The sequence below is a fragment of the Diabrotica virgifera genome, chromosome 2, assembly GCF_917563875.1.
Source record: "Diabrotica virgifera virgifera chromosome 2, PGI_DIABVI_V3a".
In the NCBI taxonomy this organism is placed as follows: domain Eukaryota; kingdom Metazoa; phylum Arthropoda; class Insecta; order Coleoptera; family Chrysomelidae; genus Diabrotica; species Diabrotica virgifera.
In genome coordinates this window covers 239,093,577-239,114,365 of record NC_065444.1, presented here as the reverse complement: position 1 = coordinate 239,114,365, position 20,789 = coordinate 239,093,577, and the positions used below count along the sequence as shown (strand labels likewise).

Below are 20,789 nucleotides of genomic sequence, written 5' to 3'. Positions count from 1 at the left end.
GCGTGTAATAAATTATGGCCTCAATCAACCGAGGATGAAAATGCCCCCGTGACAACTGAGCGTGATGCGGTAACAAATAAGGTTATGGCTGAATCAGCTGTTTTGTTTTTGTTGCCGAAAGATGACATAAACGTATGGTTAATTCGTGATGAGGACGTGGACTGTTCTCGATTGCTCAAAGATGATGAAATCGTTGATATAGCAACAGAGACAGTCGAAATAGATCCAGAAGCTGGCACAGACTTGGAGTTTAACGGTGGCGATGTCGATTATGCTATTGCAACTGGCAAAAATTTGCGTAAAGAAGCTAGAGATACTGCATCGCACATGCAACATTTATCGAGGGGTATTTTCTGTAAGAAGAAGCCAATAAAGTAAATTGCACGATCTTATGCCGATTAAGAAATTAAGCCCTTGCAAAATATAAAGCAACAGTAAATCAAACTGAAATTTCAGAATATTTTAAACCAAACTGATTCGATTGTATGTTGTATGAACACAAATCCTTCTTAAATTGTCAAACAAAACATACAAATAAAATTTGATAGTTGTACTATGAATTTTAATTTTTTTTTATTGTTATGTTAACCGTCTTTTCGATTATCCGTCATACCCTTATGTTGGGGCCACAGTAACGCCTAATGACGTTAATTAACGCGTTATTTGACTAACGCGTTAGGTGTAGCCATGACTTAGAGCGCTAATTTGTTAATGCCATTATTAATGCCGTTAAACGTTAGGCGATAAATCGGGTGTCGGTTTCTTTCGACACTACAAAGGAGTTACTCCGTTACTTATCGCGTTGTTGTGGCTAGACTTGCACTGTTTCAACAAGTTCTAGCTTGCAGCGCAGCAGAGTAATTTGTTTTGTGAAATAGGTACATACTATTCTACGAAAATGGAGTGGAGTAATGAGAAAATAATTGAATTTTAACAGTGTTTGAATCAGAACCTTGTTTATGTGATCCCCGACAAAAATCACATAAAAATTGTGGTGTTCATGGTGACGCTTTGCGTCGAATTGTGCAATCATTATCTTTTCCAGCGACGGTAGAAGATTTGAAAAAGAAGTTTTTGCTTGATCCGTTTATAAAATAATAGGTGCGTTCGCGGGTACAGATGACAAATTGTCGCCGACAATTTCTAACCTCACTTAATATAAATAATACCGTTAAAAGATAAACAAACAAGGTATATTTACTTTTAATTAATATTTAACACTAATTATTAAATTATACTAGGTAAATATAGCTTGTATATTTATCTATTAACGATATTATTTATATCATTTTAAAGTGCGCATGAGTTTTGCTGCTAATTTGTCGCCGACTAGTCGTCGACAGGCACCCGCGAACGCACTTAATAATGCATAAAATAATAATCAGCACTTACAAAATATAACAGCGTAGCAGCTTGGACTTCCATCTTGAAATTATTGAAATAAAAAAACGCGTTTTCTGCTGACTACGCGCTAAAATTGTTCGTAAATTGTAGAGTTGAGGAACAAAAATGGGAGATTTAAGGAACAAATAAAACGTTGTTTACCCAATGGCTGTATTTTAAGGACTACTTGTTAAACAAACGTTGAAAGCAACACACTATACAGTAAATAGTAAAGCGGCCAGTAGATGGCACTGCTATAAAAATATTTAATTTATTTATCTATATCCAACACTCCCACTAGATAAACAAATTAAGAAAATAACATTTATCAAATGTTTATTACACTATCTTAACTAAACCAATCTCTTTCAAAAACTTATTATGTTTCACAGAACTCAAGCTTTTTGTCAAGAGATCAGCTGGCATGTTAGCTGTGTCCAAATATTCCAGCTTTATCAAACCTTTGTTTACAGCTTCTTTGACAAAATGATATCGGATATCAATGTGTTTCGTCCTTCTATTCAATACAGGATTTATTGCTAATTTATGAGCTCCCATATTATCATTATATAGTATAACGATTTCATCAATACCCAACATCTCATACAACAAATTTTTTAAAAAAATAGCCTCTTTAGCAGCTTCTGATACTGCTATGTATTCCGCTTCTGTGCTTGACAGAGAAACACTATTCTGTTTTCTGCTTTCCCAGACAATAGGTCCACCAGAAAACTGAAAATAGAAGCCCGTATAAGATTTTCTGTCATGAGAATTACTCCCCCAACTGGCATCTACATAGCCTTTCAAATAATTATCATTTTTTGAAAAAGTTAAACCATAGTCTTTTGTAGCCTTTAAATATTTTAATATTCGTTTTACATGCTTCCAATGCGTTTCTGAATGATAATTATTAAATTGACTGAGATAACTTACAGGATATGAAATGTCTGGTCTTGTCAAAACTGACAAATACATAAGACCACCTATTAAATTCTGATAAGGCACTTGAGCAGATGCATTATCGTCTCTATTCAAATTTAAACTAATTTCCATTGGGGTAGAAACCTCTTTCGAATCCTCCATATTGAACCTTTTTAACAACTGTTCAATATAGGATTTTTGATCTAAAGTTATAACACCATTCTCTTTATTATGAGTTACTCTCATACCTAAACAATTCTTAATTTCTCCCAAATCTTTAATTCTGAAACATTCATTTAATTTCAACTTTAAATTATCTGATTCATCTGAATCATTAGAAAAAATAAAAAAATCATCAACATAAACAGAGATAATGGTTTTTAGATTATTTTTCATCTTTATGTATAGACATGGCTCATAATCAGATTTCTTATAACCTAGATTAATTAAGAAATTATCAACTTTTTCATACCAAGACCGAGCTGACTGTTTTAAACCATATATGGCTTTCTTTAGCCTTAATACTTTATTATTTTCAATTTCTAAACCTTCAGGTACTGTCATAAAAACTTTTTCTTTTAAATCACCATTTAAAAAAGCCGTCGCAACATCAAGATGAAAAATATCCAAATTCAAATTTGCTGACAAAGCAAATAAAAGTCTTAATGTAGAATGCCTTATGACTGGAGAAAAGGTTTCATTATAATCAACACCAAATTTTTGAGTGTAACCTTTTGCTACCAGTCTTGCACGATATTTCACTTTACCTGAGTTATCAACCTTTTTCTTGTATACCCACTTACACTTCACTACACAACCATCTTCAGGAACATCAACCACTTCCCATGCTGAGTTATCCTCGAAAGACTGCAGTTCTTCTGTCATAGCCCCTAACCATAAGTTACTATCTGGTCTAGACATGGCATCCTCGACACTAACCGGATCAGAGTCACTATCCGAGCACAAATAAGTCACAAACTCATCAAACCTTTTTGGCTTAGGTATTCTTGTTGATCTCCTGATTTCATCCACTGGCAAATTCGGCAAGTCACATACATAATCGGGATCATTGTTCTCAACAATTTCATCAGTCGATGTGTTCTCTTCAACCTGATGATTCTGATCCTGACATGATGTATTATTATCTCCCACTGAATCTAACATTTCTTTTGCCCCATGTTCACCTTCTAAATCAACATGAATCACATCACACCTTTTTGTGTCTTCCATAATTTGTACGTCTCTACTTACTATTATTTCTTTAGTGGTCGGATTATACACCCTGTATCCTTTCGTAGTCTCAGAGTATCCTACTAAAATGTGCAGAATAGCCTTTTTCTCCCATTTTGATCTTTTTTCTTTTGGAACATGTACCATCACCTTGCTGCCAAATATTCTAAGACCACTAACGTCAGGTTTGCTATCTGTCCACATTTCAAATGGTGTTTTCTTTAAGCCGGAAGCCAGCGATCTATTTTTTAGATAAACAGCTGTGTTTACAGCTTCAGCCCAAAACATTTTTTCAAGATTAGCATCAAACAACAGACATTTTGCCTTTTCTATGATTGTCCGATTTAAACGTTCGGCTACACCATTTTGTTCAGGAGTGTAGGGATTCGTTTTTTGATGTATAATACCATTTACAGTTAAATAATCTTCAAATTCTTTTGAACAAAACTCTCCACCATTGTCACTTCGCAAAGTTTTTATATGGACACCCTTCTGGTTTTCTGCCATACTTTTAAAATTTTTAAAACAATTAAAAACTTCACTTTTTGTTTTAATAAAATAAATGAATACCATTTTACTAAAATCATCTTGGAAAGTAACAAAATATTTAGAGCCACCTAATGATTTGTTTTCCATGGGCCCGCATACATCGCTGTGAATAAGCTGTAATAAACTACTGGCCCTGTGACCTTTTTCTGGAAACGGTAATCTCGTTTGTTTCCCCTCACAACAAACTATACAGTTTTGCTTGTTAATATCAATTTTCCCAGTCACATTCAGTCCATCTACTATTCCATCTTTCATTTTATTTAGATATAGGCTATTTAGATGACCGAAACGTCTGTGCCAGGTATCCCCAGTTACAAATAAACAATTTTTACGATCTGAAATACATTCAGTATTCAATTTATAAACACCATCTATCAATTCAGCTGTTGCAATAATTCCATTTTTATTGTATATTTTGCAACCTGCATTTTCAAATATAACTTCATTTCCATTTTTAATCAATTGAGAAACAGATAAAAGATTTGTCGTCAGATCAGGAACATATAATATATTATTGATGCTTACCTCTAATCTCTTTTTATCGACAATTGTGGTTACCATCATATCACCAGCACATTTCACTTCCAAACTTTCACTGTTAGCCACAGTTATATTGGACGAACTTGCATCTCGGATATTTGTCAACCAATCTTTTCTCGCTGTAAGATGCGTGCTGCATCCAGAATCGACATAAAAATCTGTAGATTTAAAGTTTCCACTTAAGAATGTTGCACTAAACGCATTATTATTAGCACTAGGGCACTTATTCATATAATGACCTTTTTGTTTACACCGGAAGCAGGTTATGTTTTTCTTGTTAACTTTTTTGACATGCTTAGTGCTAACTTCACTCGACTTTGACATAAAAGCTGTCTGCTTTTCACTGTTAGTGCTGTCTATCTGCATATCTAGCAATTTAGATTTGATTACATCAGTGGTAATAGATATCCCCGAATGTTCAATTGCCAATAACATTGGAGTATACTGTTCCGGAAGTCCCGCTAGGAGAAGCGATCCCAACCACAAGTCATCAATTTGGAAACCAGTCCTATTCAACTTCTGTGCAGTTTCGATCACCTGATTCACATAGGATTCCATGGAACTGCAATTTTCCAACCTTAGTGATATGAGTGTTCGAAGCAATCCTATTTTCCTCGAAAAACCTGAGTCTTCGAATAACTTTTTCAGCTTATCCCATACATCTTTCGCCGTTTCAGCTTCTTTCACATGCAAATATATGGATGGATCCAAAGTCAATATTAACTTAGCTTTGGCTTTGGCAACAAGCGTTGTGTCTTGTTCAGTTCCCTGAATACACTTTGTTAGTCCTTCTAGAACAAAGACATTCTCAACCGCGAACGACCAGTCCTGGTAGTTATCTCTACCGGTTAAACGCGGCACACTTGTAAGATAATTCACCGCCATTTTCGATACTGTTAATAACCACGTTGTTAACCAACAAACCGACTAACTAACTTTTTATCGAATGAACACACACTGTTTTGATTTGAACGACCAGAAAATCTTCCACTTAATCGTTTGAGCCCATAACCTGTTCGTAAATTGTAGAGTTGAGGAACAAAAATGGGAGATTTAAGGAACAAATAAAACGTTGTTTACCCAATGGCTGTATTTTAAGGACTACTTGTTAAACAAACGTTGAAAGCAACACACTATACAGTAAATAGTAAAGCGGCCAGTAGATGGCACTGCTATAAAAATATTTAATTTATTTATCTATATCCAACAAAAATAAGTGTAGCCAGTCACTTTAACGCGCAGTTTATTCCATCATTTTTGGTGTGTTAATTAATACGATAATGGACGTTAGACGTTAACGTTACTGTGACCCCAGCATTACGGATAATCGAGGTTCCGCAGCTTGTTGTGTAACACATCAGGTCATCAAACTTTACACATTTTTAATATTTTTAAATTTTATTTAATTTTATAAAATTTTATTTATTTTTTAATTTTATTTAATTATTTTTTTTTAATTGATCCAATTTTATATGATTTTATTTAATTTATTTTGTTTTATAAAAAATATTTTTCATACTCTGTATGTTTTTCATAATATGTAAAGAGTGTATCAGAAATGAAATTGGGATATTATTAAAAAAAAAGGTTATAAATAAATTACAACAATTTTCAAACGCCATTGTGGAGGAGAGTTTAATTGAAATTTTATTTCTCACAGCATTTATTGAAAATATACCTACCTACATAAAAACAAAAAAAAAATGAGATCTTATAAAAGTGTGTAGCTACTCTATCGGCAACAGTCGCGATTGGAAAATAGTAACATTTAATAAACAAATTAAATATCTCATAAACTATTAAATATTTTTCAACCATTCTTTTTGCTTTATATTGGTAACATAAGAACATAACGCAACTTTTTCACAAGATAAAATATTTTATAGTGCTTATTTATAATGTAAATAAAAATGTTTGAAAATTTGTTTTCAATCTTTATTTATAATTATTTTAATAAATTGGGTCAAATTTAATTTAGAAGTCTTAAACTCTTTAAACTTTTTCCTTCAACTTTGCACAAAAAAAATCGTAAAAATCTTCATAAAAACATGAATTACCGCAGCAGTTAAAAAAGTAAATTTTGTGCAAAAATTACGCATTCTTCATTATTCACCCGATTTGGGCGTTGAAACGTTAATAAAATTATCTTTTCAATTTAATTGTGGCTTATTTCCCATCTAAATGTTAATCATAAAAATGCCACAAGGAAATAGCTTCAGAACAACATTTAAAAAATGATTCCCTTATATGATTCATATACTTTCTTGTACTTGTATAGGCGAAAACAAAAATATCTTTTGTTTTCACCTAAGCTTTGTTACAAAATTTGTTCCAACCTGTACGGAATTACATTTTTATTTACATGTATTGTAATTTTATTTGATTAGACTATAAATAAAAGAAACATGTATAAAGCAATATATTTCATAAATAATATAGGTACATAATAGGTATACAGAGAGGGGCAAAATTATGGAATAAATTCATTTTTTCGAGAATGGAAGATTTTGGAGAGTAATCCCGAAACAGGTCGATTTTTATTTTTAAATTATGATTTTTTAGCATATATGTATCATGCTAGTGAGGTCATTCATTTGAGCGTGATGACGTAATCAATTCTTCTTCTTCTTCTTCCTTCTTGTATGTAGGCTTTAAAGCCTGTTTCTTCTTCAATATTATCCTCCTAAATTGTTTAGGTTATCGCACCAACTTTTTCTTGGTCTGCCAATACTTCTTCGTCCATTTGGTGACTTATCTCGTGCTATTCGTACTATCCTATCCTCTGCCATTCTACTAATGTGTTCGTTCCACTCCTGTTTCCGTTTTGTCACCCATCCATTTATGTCTTCTATATTGCATGATCTTCTTATGTTTTCGCTCCTCTCCCTATCCAACAGACTTTTCCCTGATATTCGTCGGAGTATTTTCATCTCTGTTGTTTCTAGTAGTCGTCTCGTTTTAGATGTGTCAGGCCTTGTCTCCGCCGTGTATGTTAATATAGGTCTAATTGCTGCTTTATAGATTCTTGCTTTTGTGTCTTGTCTTAAGTGTTTGTTCTTCCAGATTGTGTCATTAAGAGATCCCGCCGCTTTACTTGCTTTTAAGCTTTGTTGTCGTACTTCCTCTTCAACATCTCCGTAACTGGTTATATCAATTCCCAGATATCTAAACCTTGCTTCCTGCTTTATTATTTTCCCATCAATTTCGATTTTACATCGTAGTGGGTATTTAGATGTTGTCATACATTTGGTTTTTTCTGCTGATATTATCATATTGTATTTCTTGGCTGTTGTATTAAAGATGTGTGTTAATCTTTGGAGATCGTCTTCTGTCTCGGCGATTAATGCGGCGTCGTCTGCATAACACAATACTTTGATTTCTTTATTCCCCATTCTGTAACCACGACCTTTACGTACTGCTTCTATTATTTCGTCCATTATTATATTAAAGAGCAGTGGGCTTAATGAGTCACCTTGTCTGACTCCACTTTGTACTGGTATAAACTGCGTTAGTTTTCCATTTATCTTTGCCTGTATTCGATTATGAAAGTAGATGTTTTCGATGGTTTGTATAATATTGATTGGTATGTTTCTTCCATACAGTAAATGTAAGACGTCTTCGACTTGGATGCGATCGAAAGCCTTTGTCAGGTCTATAAAACATAGATATGCTGGTTTATTGTACTCAATGGCCTTTTCTGTGATTTGTCTCAGTACAAATACGGCGTCTACGCAGGATCTTCCGGATCTGAATCCTTGTTGTTCATCTGATAAAGTTGTTAGTTTATTGATTTTGTTGGTTAGGACTTTTGTGGTTAGCTTAAGTGCGGTGTTTAGTAGATTTATACCTCTATAATTGTTGGGGTCTTCTTTGTCTCCTTTTTTGAACATTGGTATTATTATGCTGTTTCTCCATGCGTCTGGTATCTTGCAGTGCAATATTAGTTTTTGTATAAGTTTTGTCATCTCTAGGGTTATACTTTCTCCTCCGTATTTTAGAAGCTCGTTGGTTATTCCGTCTGGTCCTGGTGACTTCCTATTTTTGAGTGAGTTTATGGCTACCCCTACTTCCTGAAAACTGATTTCAATTTCGTGTCTTAATTCAGGTAGGTTATTATTTTGATTATGATTTTCCTTTCCTTTAAACAGTTCCGTCAAGTATCTTTCCCATTCGTTTGCTGGTATGTTATTGTATTCCTTCAATTCTGCCATTTCTTTCCGTTGGTTTCTTATGAATCTCCATATTTGTTTTTGTGTTCCGTAGAAGTCGCTTTCCATCCTTTTTGTAAACTGTTCCCAGTGTTCATTTTTTGTTCTTCGTACCAATTGCTTTGTTTCATTTCGTATTCTTCTATAGGTGTCTCTGGATTCTGGAGTGTTTGATGTTTTATACTTCATGTAGGCGTCTCTCTTCTCTTTACATTTGTCTTTTATTTCTTTTCTGAACCATGGTGTATTGTTGTTGTTTCTTTTGTTCAGTATGACTTTGCGTTTTCCTAGAGCTTCTGTTGCTGCCTCTTCAATATTGTTTTTAATTTTCTCCCAGCTCGCGTTTATATCTTCGATGTCGTCTATCTGCTTCAGCTGTATCTTCTGTGCTAGCCTCCTTTGGTACATTTCTTTGGTAGAATCGTTCCACAGTGATTCTACATTGAATTTTTCCTCGGTGATTTCCTGTGGAAAATGTTTTGGTGTTAGTTTCATTCTTATTTTTGCTAGGACTAATTTGTGTTCACTCCCTGCGTCTGCCGAGTTTAAAGTTCGAATATCTAGAATCTGCTCTGGGTGGATTTTTCTATTAGTGACTATAAAGTCAATCATAGATTTGTGCCCCCTGGAGTTTTCAAACGTATATTTATACTGAAGCTTATGGTCGAAAAATGTATTATTGATTCGCAGTTCGTTAAAAGCACAGAGATTAGCCATGAGTTCTCCATTTGAGTTGACATGGTTTTCATTGAATCTTTGTTTTACTCCTGGAACTATTTCATTTCCGATTCGTGCATTAAAATCCCCCATAAGAATTAAGTGTTCTTCATGAGGTATATCGTCCAGGATGGTTTGCAACTGTTCGTAGAATGCCTCTCGTTCCTTCTTAGGTTTGCAGTCCTCGGGGCTATAGATAGATATAACATTTAATTTTTGGTAGTCCATTGTGATGTTCATATGTATTATTCTTTCGGAGACGTAACGGCAGTTACTTATGTTGTCTTTAAATTTTTTATGGACAAGTATACCTACGCCTGCTCGTGCTCGTTCTTCTTTCTTCACTCCACTATATGCTAAAATATATTGGTTATAGTCTCTTTGACCTTTACCTTTCTTCTTGGTTTCTTGGATTGCACAAATGTCTATGTTTTTGTTTATCAGTTCTTCGATTATCTCTTGGTCTTTGTTGTTGAACGAAGTTATGTTCCATGTTGCTAATCTGATTGTTGGCTTCTTTTTCCTTCTCGTTTTCCTTTTCTTTGCGTGGTTCGTCATCTTAGGTTCCGTCGAGTTCCGAGGCTTTATATCGGTTCTTTGAGCCTTGTTTTCTTTTATAATGGGTAGGATGCTAACCTGGCCCATCAACCCTCCTCTTTTTTCCGGGCTTGGGACCGGCTGTGAGTGTGAACGTGACTTCTGAGCTACTCAATCCACTCAGTCTTCGCGCTCACAACCCCCAGGCAGAGTTACGTAATCAATAATTTTGTTAAATGAGAATAGGGGTCGCGTTATAGTTCATTTGAAAGGTTATTCAACTCCTCTATTTTCCGTAATAATAAACATTATCATAATTATTTATACAGGGTGACAAAAAAAGTAATATTTGAATTAAATTAATTCACACATTGTTTTCGATTAAACATGTATTCACAAATAAATTCAATATTAAAGCTGCCACCCACTTGCCTCTTGGAAGTTTGAATATCTAATTTAAGCGAAAAGCAATGTTTATTTGCCATATAAATATTTTTTTCTGTTTTCAGACAGCAGTAAAATGTATTTTGAATTAAATTAATTACACACACTCCTCTTTTTGTCTGAATTAAAATTATTTTTCTGGCCGTCCTGTATAAATAATTATGGTAATGTTTACATAACTGAAAGTAGAATTGAAAACCTTTCAAATGAACTATCACACGACCCCTATTCACATTTAAAAAATTATCGATTACATCATCACACCCAGATGGATGACGTCACTAATGTGATATATATGCCAAAAAATCTCCCAAAGCTCCCATTCACGAGAAAATGAACTTATTCCATAATTTTGTCCCTCACTATATATACAGTGAGCACGTAAAGGTTGGAATAAATTCATTTTCTCGAGAATGGACGATTTTGGAGAAAAATCCCGAAACAGGTCAATTTTTATTTTTAAATTACGACTTTTTGGCATACATATCATACTAGTGACGTCATCCATCTGGGCGTGATGACGTCATCGATTATTTTTTTAAATGGGAATAGGGGTCGTGTGATAGCTCATTTGAAAGTTAATTTAATTCTCTATTCAGTAATATAAACATTTACATAATTATTTGTACAGGGTGTCCAAGAAAACATTTTTTTAATTTAATTTATTGACATAAAAAGAAGAATGCATGTAATTTATTTAATCCAAAATACATTTTACTGCTCTCAGAAACCAAAAAAAATGTTTATTTGAAAAATATTCATTGTTTTTTGCTTAAACTAAATGTTCAAACTGTCCAGAAGAAGGTGGGTGGCGGCTTTGATATTGAATTTAAGCAAAAACCAATATTTATTTGGCAAATAAACATTACTTCTTGTTTTCTGATAGCAGTAAAATGTATTGTGAGTTAAATAAATTACACACATTCTTCTTTTTATGTCAATAAATTTAATTCAAAAAAAATTTTTTTGGACACTCTGTATAAATAAATATGTTAATGTTTATATTATTGAATAGAGAATTAAATTACCTTTAAAATGAGCTATCACACGACCCCAATTCTCATTTAAAAATTTTTAAGATGACGTCATCACGTCCAGATGGGTGACGTCACTAGTATGATACATATGCCAAAAAGTCGCATTTTAAAAATAAAAATTGACCTGTTTTGGGATTTTTTTTTCAAAATCGTCCATTGTCGAGAAAATGAATTTATTCCACCTTTACGTGCTCACTGTATGTACATACTAAATATGTTGTAGTAAGAAGATGTAATATTACTCCTATAAGGAAAACATTAAAACAGTATACCTGTCTAACGTCTATAAATCCACTATTTATTTAAAAATAATAGACCTTGGGCCCACACTTAAAAAATCATGATTACCACTTTCATGAGACTTCGTTTTTAAAACGAAGTTTAGATGTTTCTATAAACTTTGGTGCACCCGACAACTGAAGTACCCTTAAAACTTTGTCGGAAAATATTACTAGTAAATTGTAAGTATTTTAAGGTAATCACGATTTTTTAAGTGTGGGCCTAAGACCTATAAACTTACCTCCCATTTTATTGTTTTTTGTCAACTGATGTGACCACAGAAAATTTTAATTGAAATAAACTGATGTAAATACCTATTAATGATTTTTATACTCATTCTAGCTATCTTATCCAAATATGACGGAAATACCAATAGTCATTAGTTTATCAATTGACCAGCCGAAAAAAGAACAGAATCCATTTACTCACGGTTTTTGCTGTTAATTTTAAAGAACCGCCTGGATCTTGGATTGACATGGGCATACACATAGCTAACATGCCAAAGAAAAAAGTTATATTGTGCCGATGTGTGCTTTTCCCCTGGGGTGAGTTTCTCCCCTTCTCAGGAGTGAAAAAACATGCGTTCAAAATAAGTCCGGAATTGGATAAAATGACTAACTCTAAGCAAATTTTGTTTTATAGAGTTTTTTCAACAAGTTAATAGTTTTCGAGAAATGTGCTAGTGAATATGTTCATTTTTCTACAAAAAAACACACGTTTATAGAAAGAAATATTCTTAGCAAAAATATATAGATTATAAAAAAGTAAAAATAACGCTAATATGAAGTCTTCAGACTGAGTAAGTGAATAAAAATAAAATCAACTAAAAATGGGTAGTTCCCTGGGTTGGCTGTATACCATATAGTTAGACAAACTCTAACATCAAGTAAAAACCACTTCTATGTAATAGGTATATTTACTAAAATTTTAAAAAAATCCCAATGAATTGAATAAACTATGTCCAATTCAGAACGTTTTCGGACATATCAGTCCATCATCAGTGAATTCAAATACTTGCTAAATAGCCCCAGAACCAAACAATGGTTGTAATTATAATTCAATCTACATTATGTTGTTGTAATATTGAAAAGGCTAAACGCTGATGTTAATAGATATAACCTCTGGAGTTTCACCATGTTCCCAGAGGTTATATCTATTAACATCGGCGTTTAGCTTTTTCAATATTACAACAACATAATGTAGATTGAATTATAATTACAACCATTGTTTGGTTCTGGGGCTATTTAGCAAGTATTTGAATTCACTGATAATGGACTGATAGGTCCGAAAACGTTCTTGAATTGGACATATTTTATTCAATCCATTGGGATTTTTTTAAAATTTCAGTAAATACACCTATTACATAGAAGTGGTTTTTACTTGTTAGAGTTTGTTTAAAAATAAAATGGAACTGGATAGGAGACGTGGCACAACAAAACAAAGAAAGGCGGACGTGGACGAAAAACATTGTACATTGGAGACCACGCGAGCACAGTCGTAATAAAGAAGGACCACAAAAACGATGGCTAGACGACATCACAGCAAAACTGGGGAGAAACTGGCACCAAATAGCACAAAACATAGAAGAGTGGAGAACTCATGGGGTGACCTTTGTCCAGAAGTGGATGCAAACAGGCTGAAGAAGAAGACTGAGTAGAAGAAGAGTTGTAACTAATGAAGAATAGGTTCTTATTTGAATTTCAAATAGAATATTTTAACGTGAAATAACCAAAAAATGAAGTACCTACTTTTCAGGGAAAACTAATCAAAACGTTTTTAAAGTGTTTAAAAACAGTCGTAATAGAGAAAGACCACAAAAACGATGGCTAGATGACATCAAAGCAAAACGGGAGAGACTGTCACCAAATAGCACAAAACAGAGAAGAGTGTAGAACTCATAGTCGATGCAAAGAGGCTGAAGAAGACCGAGTAGAAGCAGAGTTGTAACTAATGAAAAATAGGTTCTTATTTGAATTTCAAATAAAATATTTCAACGTGAAATAACCAAAAAATGAAGTACCTACTTTTCAGGGAAAACTAATCATAACATTTTTAAAGTGTATAAAAAAACCTTATTTTTGTTTTTTAAAAAAGTTTGAAGCATCAAAAGTAAGTAAGTTACGCTCAAAATACAGTTGGTCCCTTTTTTGGTAAAAAAATCGTAAAAATCACCCCCTCATTAGCATCTCAAATGAAATTAATTATTACCCCCTTCACAAGCTACTTTAGTTACGTATTATGATCTGTAAAAGTTTCATCGGGTTAAAGTGCTCATTTTTGAAAAGGCTGTAGTTAAAAGGCTAAAAGGTATCAACATTATTTTGAGCGTAACTTACTTTACTTTTGATCTTAGAAACTTTTTTAAAAAACAAAAAATAAAACTTTTTTAATTTTAAACACTTAAATTTTTTTTATAGGTTATTCCCATTTTTTGCTTATTTGACGTTGAAATATTCGATTTGTAATTTGGTGAATAAGAACCTACTTTTCATTAGCTACAACTGTGCTTCTACTGAGTCTACAGAGTTCTTATGTACACCCCTTTTTTACTTTTTTATAAAATATATTTTCACTAAAAATATTTTTTTCGATAAAATACTTACGTTTTGAGTTACTTGCAAAAAACCGTCTAAATATGTGGTTTTTTGTCGAATAATGAAAATATTCACTCGCAAATAATTCGAAAAGTAGTTACTGACTTAGTGAAAAACCTGTAGGTATAGAACAAAAGTTGCTTAGAATTAGTCAGTTTATTCAATTCCGGATAAACTGACCATATGTTTTTTCACCCACGAGAAGGGGTGAAACTCACTCCCAGGGCAAAAGTGTACATCGGCCGGCACAATATCACTTTCTTCTTTGACAAGTTAGCTATGTGCGTGTGCCAAATTTCATGTAAATCCAAACAGTTCTTTAAAATTGGGAGCAAAAACCGTGAGTAAATGTACTTACTATAAGCACACATTAGCCGATAACAAAATCAATATCTGTGTTATCTGTACCTATGTCAAACTTCATGTCAATACAAGCATTTGGTTAAAATTTGGAGGATTTGCAATATTTTACCGTGAGTGAATGGACTAACAAACAGTAACTTCATGGATTACTCATCGCATGCATACCTATTAGTCCATGTTGTGAGGCAGCTCCAGTTATCAAAAATCTTCTGATTCGGTTTTTTTGCGAATTCCTGTTCAAAAATATCGTCCCCTTTAAACAATTCGAAAGAGTGCCGGGCGAAATTTTTGGGCAGAAATTGTTTAAACAATTGTTCTAAATAAATTCAAAAGATTTAAAAGAAAACGTCATTTTTTGGTTATAATTTTTTTCAAAAGTTCACACCCATAGTTTTGGCTTTATACAAAACATGACTATTTTTTATATATCCGTCGTGGGTTGAATGTACATAATCTCAAAATGCATTTTATTTATATTTTTTTTAGAAAAAAATGTAGGTATAACTTTATTTTCGAGATAACAAATTGTTTTTATTTTGTGTATTTTATCAAAAAGTATATGTAGGTATTTCTAATTTTTTCCTGATTTTTTTGTAAAGTGCGCCACTGGTTTTTTATGAGTTTTTGAAGATTTTTCCCATTTTATAGACTTCAAAATAGATCAAATCAAGATTTTTTATAGGTTATATACAATTTGAAGTAGGTAACTTTTCAGTTCTTTGGATATTCAAAAATCGGGCGAAACACGTTCAAACCCCCAAACCCATGTATTTAAAGTTTTATCCTTAAACTTAACAGTCCTTAAATTAAAATACTGTTGTATAAGCCCATTCTCAAACCTGTGTGGACATATGGTATACAACTTTGGGGAACCGCCAGTAATTCCAACATTGACATCCTTCAAAGATTCCAAAACAAAGTGTTTCGAACCATCGTCGATGCATCTTTCTACATCCCCAACAGGGTCATTCTACAAGACGTCAAGTTGGAATCCATCAAGGAAGTGATCTACCAGTTCAGTGTTCGTTACAGTGAAAGAGTGTCAGTGCACCATAACGTGTTGACCAACCGCCTAAACGTGCCCGATGTCAACGAAGTGCGTAGACTTGGACGCCTGCTGCCTGCCGACCTGTCTACAGGACTCAGATAAGTTTTAGCTTCTAAGGAGATATAGACACTAATAAGTAATCTCATTGTCAAAAAAACACTAAATTTAAATGTAGCTACTTCTTTAAAGGAGATCACTCACTGCAGTGATACTCTACATGTCAATCTCACATTTGTCAAAGCCTAGCTTATTGCCCTTCCGGCAGATTGCAGAATCCATTATGGTTTATACAAAAAAAGGAATTTTTCTCCTATTATAGACTTAAATAAAAAAACACGAAAACGTGGCTGAAACACGTTCCCTCTGAAGCACCCCCCTTCCCCCTTAAAAGAAAAACCACCCACGGTTTTGGGTGTTTTGAATATGTTTCTTACATTTTGGAATGTCCTAATAGACTCAGTTACATCGCATTATATAAAACCCATAAACAAATCTCGATTTGGTCTATTTTGAAGTCTATGAAATGGGAAAAATCCACAAAATCCCCAAAAAACAGTTTCTCTGGTTTTTTGAAGGTGGCGCACCATACGGAAATATCTGAATAAAATTAGGCCAGAAACCTCTGTTTCTGCTAGCCTATCGAAGCTCCCAACATGAAGCAACTGGTTTCACTCCAGCAATGCTACTGTCAAGCTCTTAGTCTGTCTCTACCAACCAACGAGAAAGAAAGGTCGGAGTTCCTCCAGCTGCCCTAGGAGAGACCATACCTGGTCACTAAGAGGATAAACAACCCTTAATAGATGTCGGTTACGCTACAGCGTCCAATACGCAGAATTATTTTTGAAATTCTCCTTAAATATGCAATTTGGTTTCGTTTCTATTCAGACGTGTTCATGTAGCCTTACTGAAAAGGACTGGAGAGACAGAAACGTACATATGAGGATGATGGATCATTTTTGAACTGAAATGAAACATAATATGTTTCTAATTTTTTATTTTACTCATATTTTCCAGAATCCAGAATCCAGAGACACCTATAGAAGAATACGAAATGAAACAAAGCAATTGGTAAGAAGAACAAAAAATGAACACTGGGAACAGTTTACAAAAAGGATGGAAAGCGACTTTTACGGAACACAAAAACAAATATGGAGATTCATAAGAAACCAACGGAAAGAAATGGCAGAATTGAAGGAATACAATAACATACCAGCAAACGAATGGGAAAGATACTTGACGGAACTGTTTAAAGGAAAGGAAAATCATAATCAAAATAATAACCTACCTGAATTAAGACACGAAATTGAAATCAGTTTTCAGGAAGTAGGGGTAGCCATAAATTCACTCAAAAATAGGAAGTCACCAGGACCAGAAGGAATTACCAACGAGCTTCTAAAATACGGAGGAGAAAGTATAACCCTAGAGATGACAAAACTTATACAAACACTAATATTGCACTGCAAGATACCAGACGCATGGAGAAACAGCATAATGATACCAATGTTCAAAAAATGAGACAAAGAAGACCCCAACAATTATAGAGGTATAAATCTACTAAACACCGCACTTAAGCTAACCACAAAAGTCCTAACCAACAAAATCAATAAACTAACAACTTTATCAGATGAACAGCAAGGATTCAGATCCGGAAGATCCTGCGTAGACGCCGTATTTGTACTGAGACAAATCACAGAAAAGGCCATTGAGTACAATAAACCAGCATATCTATGTTTTATAGACCTGACAAAGGCTTTCGATCGCATCCAAGTCGAAGACGTCTTACATTTACTGTTTAGAAGAAACATACCAATCAATATTATACAAACCATCGAAAACATCTACTTTCATAATCGAATACAGGCAAAGATAAATGGAAAACTAACGCAGTTTATACCAGTACAAAGTGGAGTCAGACAAGGTGACTCATTAAGCCCACTGCTCTTTAATATAATAATGGACGAAATAATAGAAGCAGTACGTAAAGGTCATGGTTACAGAATGGGGAATAAAGAAATCAAAGTATTGTGTTATGCAGACGACGCCGCATTAATCGCCGAGACAGAAGACGATCTCCAAAGATTAACACACATCTTTAATACAACAGCCAAGAAATACAATATGATAATATCAGCAGAAAAAACCAAATGTATGACAACATCTAAATACCCACTACGATGTAAAATCGAAATTGATGGGAAAATAATAAAGCAGGAAGCAAGGTTTAGATATCTGGGAATAGATATAACCAGTTACGGAGATGTTGAAGAGGAAGTACGACAACAAAGCTTAAAAGCAAGTAAAGCGGCGGGATCTCTTAATGACACAATCTGGAAGAACAAACACTTAAGACAAGACACAAAAGCAAGAATTTATAAAGCAGCAATTAGACCTATATTAACATACACGGCGGAGACAAGGCCTGACACATCTAAAACGAGACGACTACTAGAAACAACAGAGATGAAAATACTCCGACGAATATCAGGGAAAAGTCTGTTGGATAGGGAGAGGAGCGAAAACATAAGAAGATCATGCAATATAGAAGACATAAATGGATGGGTGACAAAACGGAAACAGGAGTGGAACGAACACATTAGTAGAATGGCAGAGGATAGGATAGTACGAATAGCACGAGATAAGTCACCAAATGGACGAAGAAATATTGGCAGACCAAGAAAAAGGTGGTGCGATAACCTAAACAATTTAGCAGGCTAATATTGAAGAAGAAACAGGCTTTAAAGCCTACATACAAGAAGGAAGAAGAAGAAGAAGACTCATATTTTCAGTACACGAGATCAACTGTCGTTGGAATTTTTCCTAGACGAATAGACGGAATGTGACTGCATATTGTGGAGTCCCTTTCGCCTCCTTTATTCGTCGTCTCCTTGCTTTTTAAATTGTAAAAAGCAGAGATTACGGATGTTACCAGAAAGTGGTTCCGAGAGAATTTTCAGATTTATTGTTTAGATCTGGAACTTCTCATTTTTCTCTTAAAAAGTTGGTTAGACGTAGCATAAAATGGACAAAAATGTTGATGTGTGTAAATGTTTTATTTAAAAATAAATAACTTAAAAAATAAATATTTAATGCCTGAGAACCAAGATTTCATAGTTGGAATGGCTGTGTTCGCCTCCGTTGAATGGTACGTAGCAACAACCGTGACTTGGGTGAACCTAAAACAAAACAAAAATTAGAACATTTGCATTTCTATCTACAACTTTGTTACGTATGTATGTATAGGTAATTATGTTTTATGTTTGGAAAACCACACGTCGTCAGTCAGAAAGGTTCTGCGATTTTAGTTTAGGTATTCGTCACATATAACGACTATATAAATAAAAAATCATGACAAATACAAATGACAGAATAATTGAGGTGTCAGACGTAAAAGGGTGTAAGTGAAGTTTTGATACTTCTGAGATAATCAGCTTCAAAGTTGTTTGAGTTTTATAAATTCAAGGAGTCATTAAACTAAAATATGTCTAGTGTCCAATGTTCTATAAAATGATAAAAATAGAAGGGTATATTATTACTCTTATTATATCCTTCCTTTTTTCAATTATTAAAAAAATGTAGGTACTTGAATCGGTACACTGTGGTACTGTGGTGATAAATGTTACTGGTAAAACGGCTCAAGTGCAGATTTTAACTATTACTAATCATTTTTATCCCAGCTGTTATCCACAGTGTAACTACGACTGGCACGTTGAATAATACTTTTGCATAATTAGTCATCAAAATTTTGTACAAATCTAATATTTATTTTTTTGAAATTAATCCTGTAACATGAGGTTTTTGGTACATTCCATGTCAAATCACTCAGACAAAAAATTTTGGATCTCCGATTTGTCTGAAAATTGGTATATAGCTTCTGCGGGACGTAAAAATAAGATATTTAAGGTCAAAAAATCTTCTGCTTCTTTTTTTCTCAAAATGTTATTTTATGCGATTTTACAGTGATTTGGTGTTTATTTAAACACATTTGCATTTTCTGTCGTAAAGTATCAATGAAAAACATAATATTTTAATAGAAAGGACTCAAAAATGTCAATGTATGGCATTATAACAAGTTATTTTGAATCAAAACAAGTTTTTGATCAAATTTTATAGTGTAAAAAACGTTAAAATACCGTTTTTACATTTTCCTCCATTCCCAAAATACATCATCATCGATTTGGCTGAAAATTTGCCCACACATAGCCAAAAGATAGGATTTTAAGTGGTTAGAAGGATTTGAATTATTTTACAATACCAAAAAAGTTACATGCAGTAATATCAGACTCAAAAGTATATATTAGTCCAGTCGGGATAGCATTTGACCTTGAATGCCGAGCTGCCCAAAATTTTATTTTTCTGATCTTTAGGGGAGTCAATAGTAGCCTAAATTTAAAATCACAAATGAATTCCTTCGTTACGTTAGCCGCCATCTTGATTTTAAAGGAGAACCTGTTTTGCTCAATATCTCCGCCATTTTTAACTTTTCGACAAAAATGGTAGGAATTGAAATTGTTCCAAATAAATCGTATTTACAATTATTACAATTTCTTTTTAACAATTTTTGTCGTGAGGTCGATATTTTCGAGTTAATTTTACTTACAGTACACGCCTATATTTTTGACTATAATATTGCATGTAACTTTTTTGGTATTGTAATATAATTCAAATTCTTCTCATCACTTAAAGTCCTATGTTTTGTCTATCTGTTGGCACATTTTCAGCCAAATCGATTGTGATGTATTTTGGGAATGGAGAAAAATGTAAAAAACGGTATTTTAACGTTTTCTACACTATACAATTTGATCAAAAGCTTGTTTTGAATCAAAGTAACTTGTTATAATGCCATATAATGACATTTTTGAGTCCCTTCTATTAAAATATTATGTTTTCCATTGATACTTTACGATAGAAAATGCAAATTTGTATAAATAAACACCAAATC

At 33.5% G+C, this 20,789-nt stretch overlaps 1 protein-coding gene across 1 annotated transcript in view; it reads right to left on the bottom strand.

Annotated features, from left to right (window-relative positions):
• LOC114328535 (uncharacterized) overlaps positions 1-20,789 on the bottom strand; it is a 63,646-nt gene that overhangs the window by 14,742 nt on the left and 28,115 nt on the right. Inside the window, exons 4-5 of the mRNA XM_050645029.1 lie at positions 18,941-19,023; positions 4,609-4,816 (exon numbers count right to left, since the gene is read on the bottom strand). Coding sequence (XP_050500986.1) covers positions 4,609-4,816; positions 18,941-19,023 — 291 coding nt within the window. The remainder of the gene's footprint in view (positions 1-4,608; positions 4,817-18,940; positions 19,024-20,789) is intronic.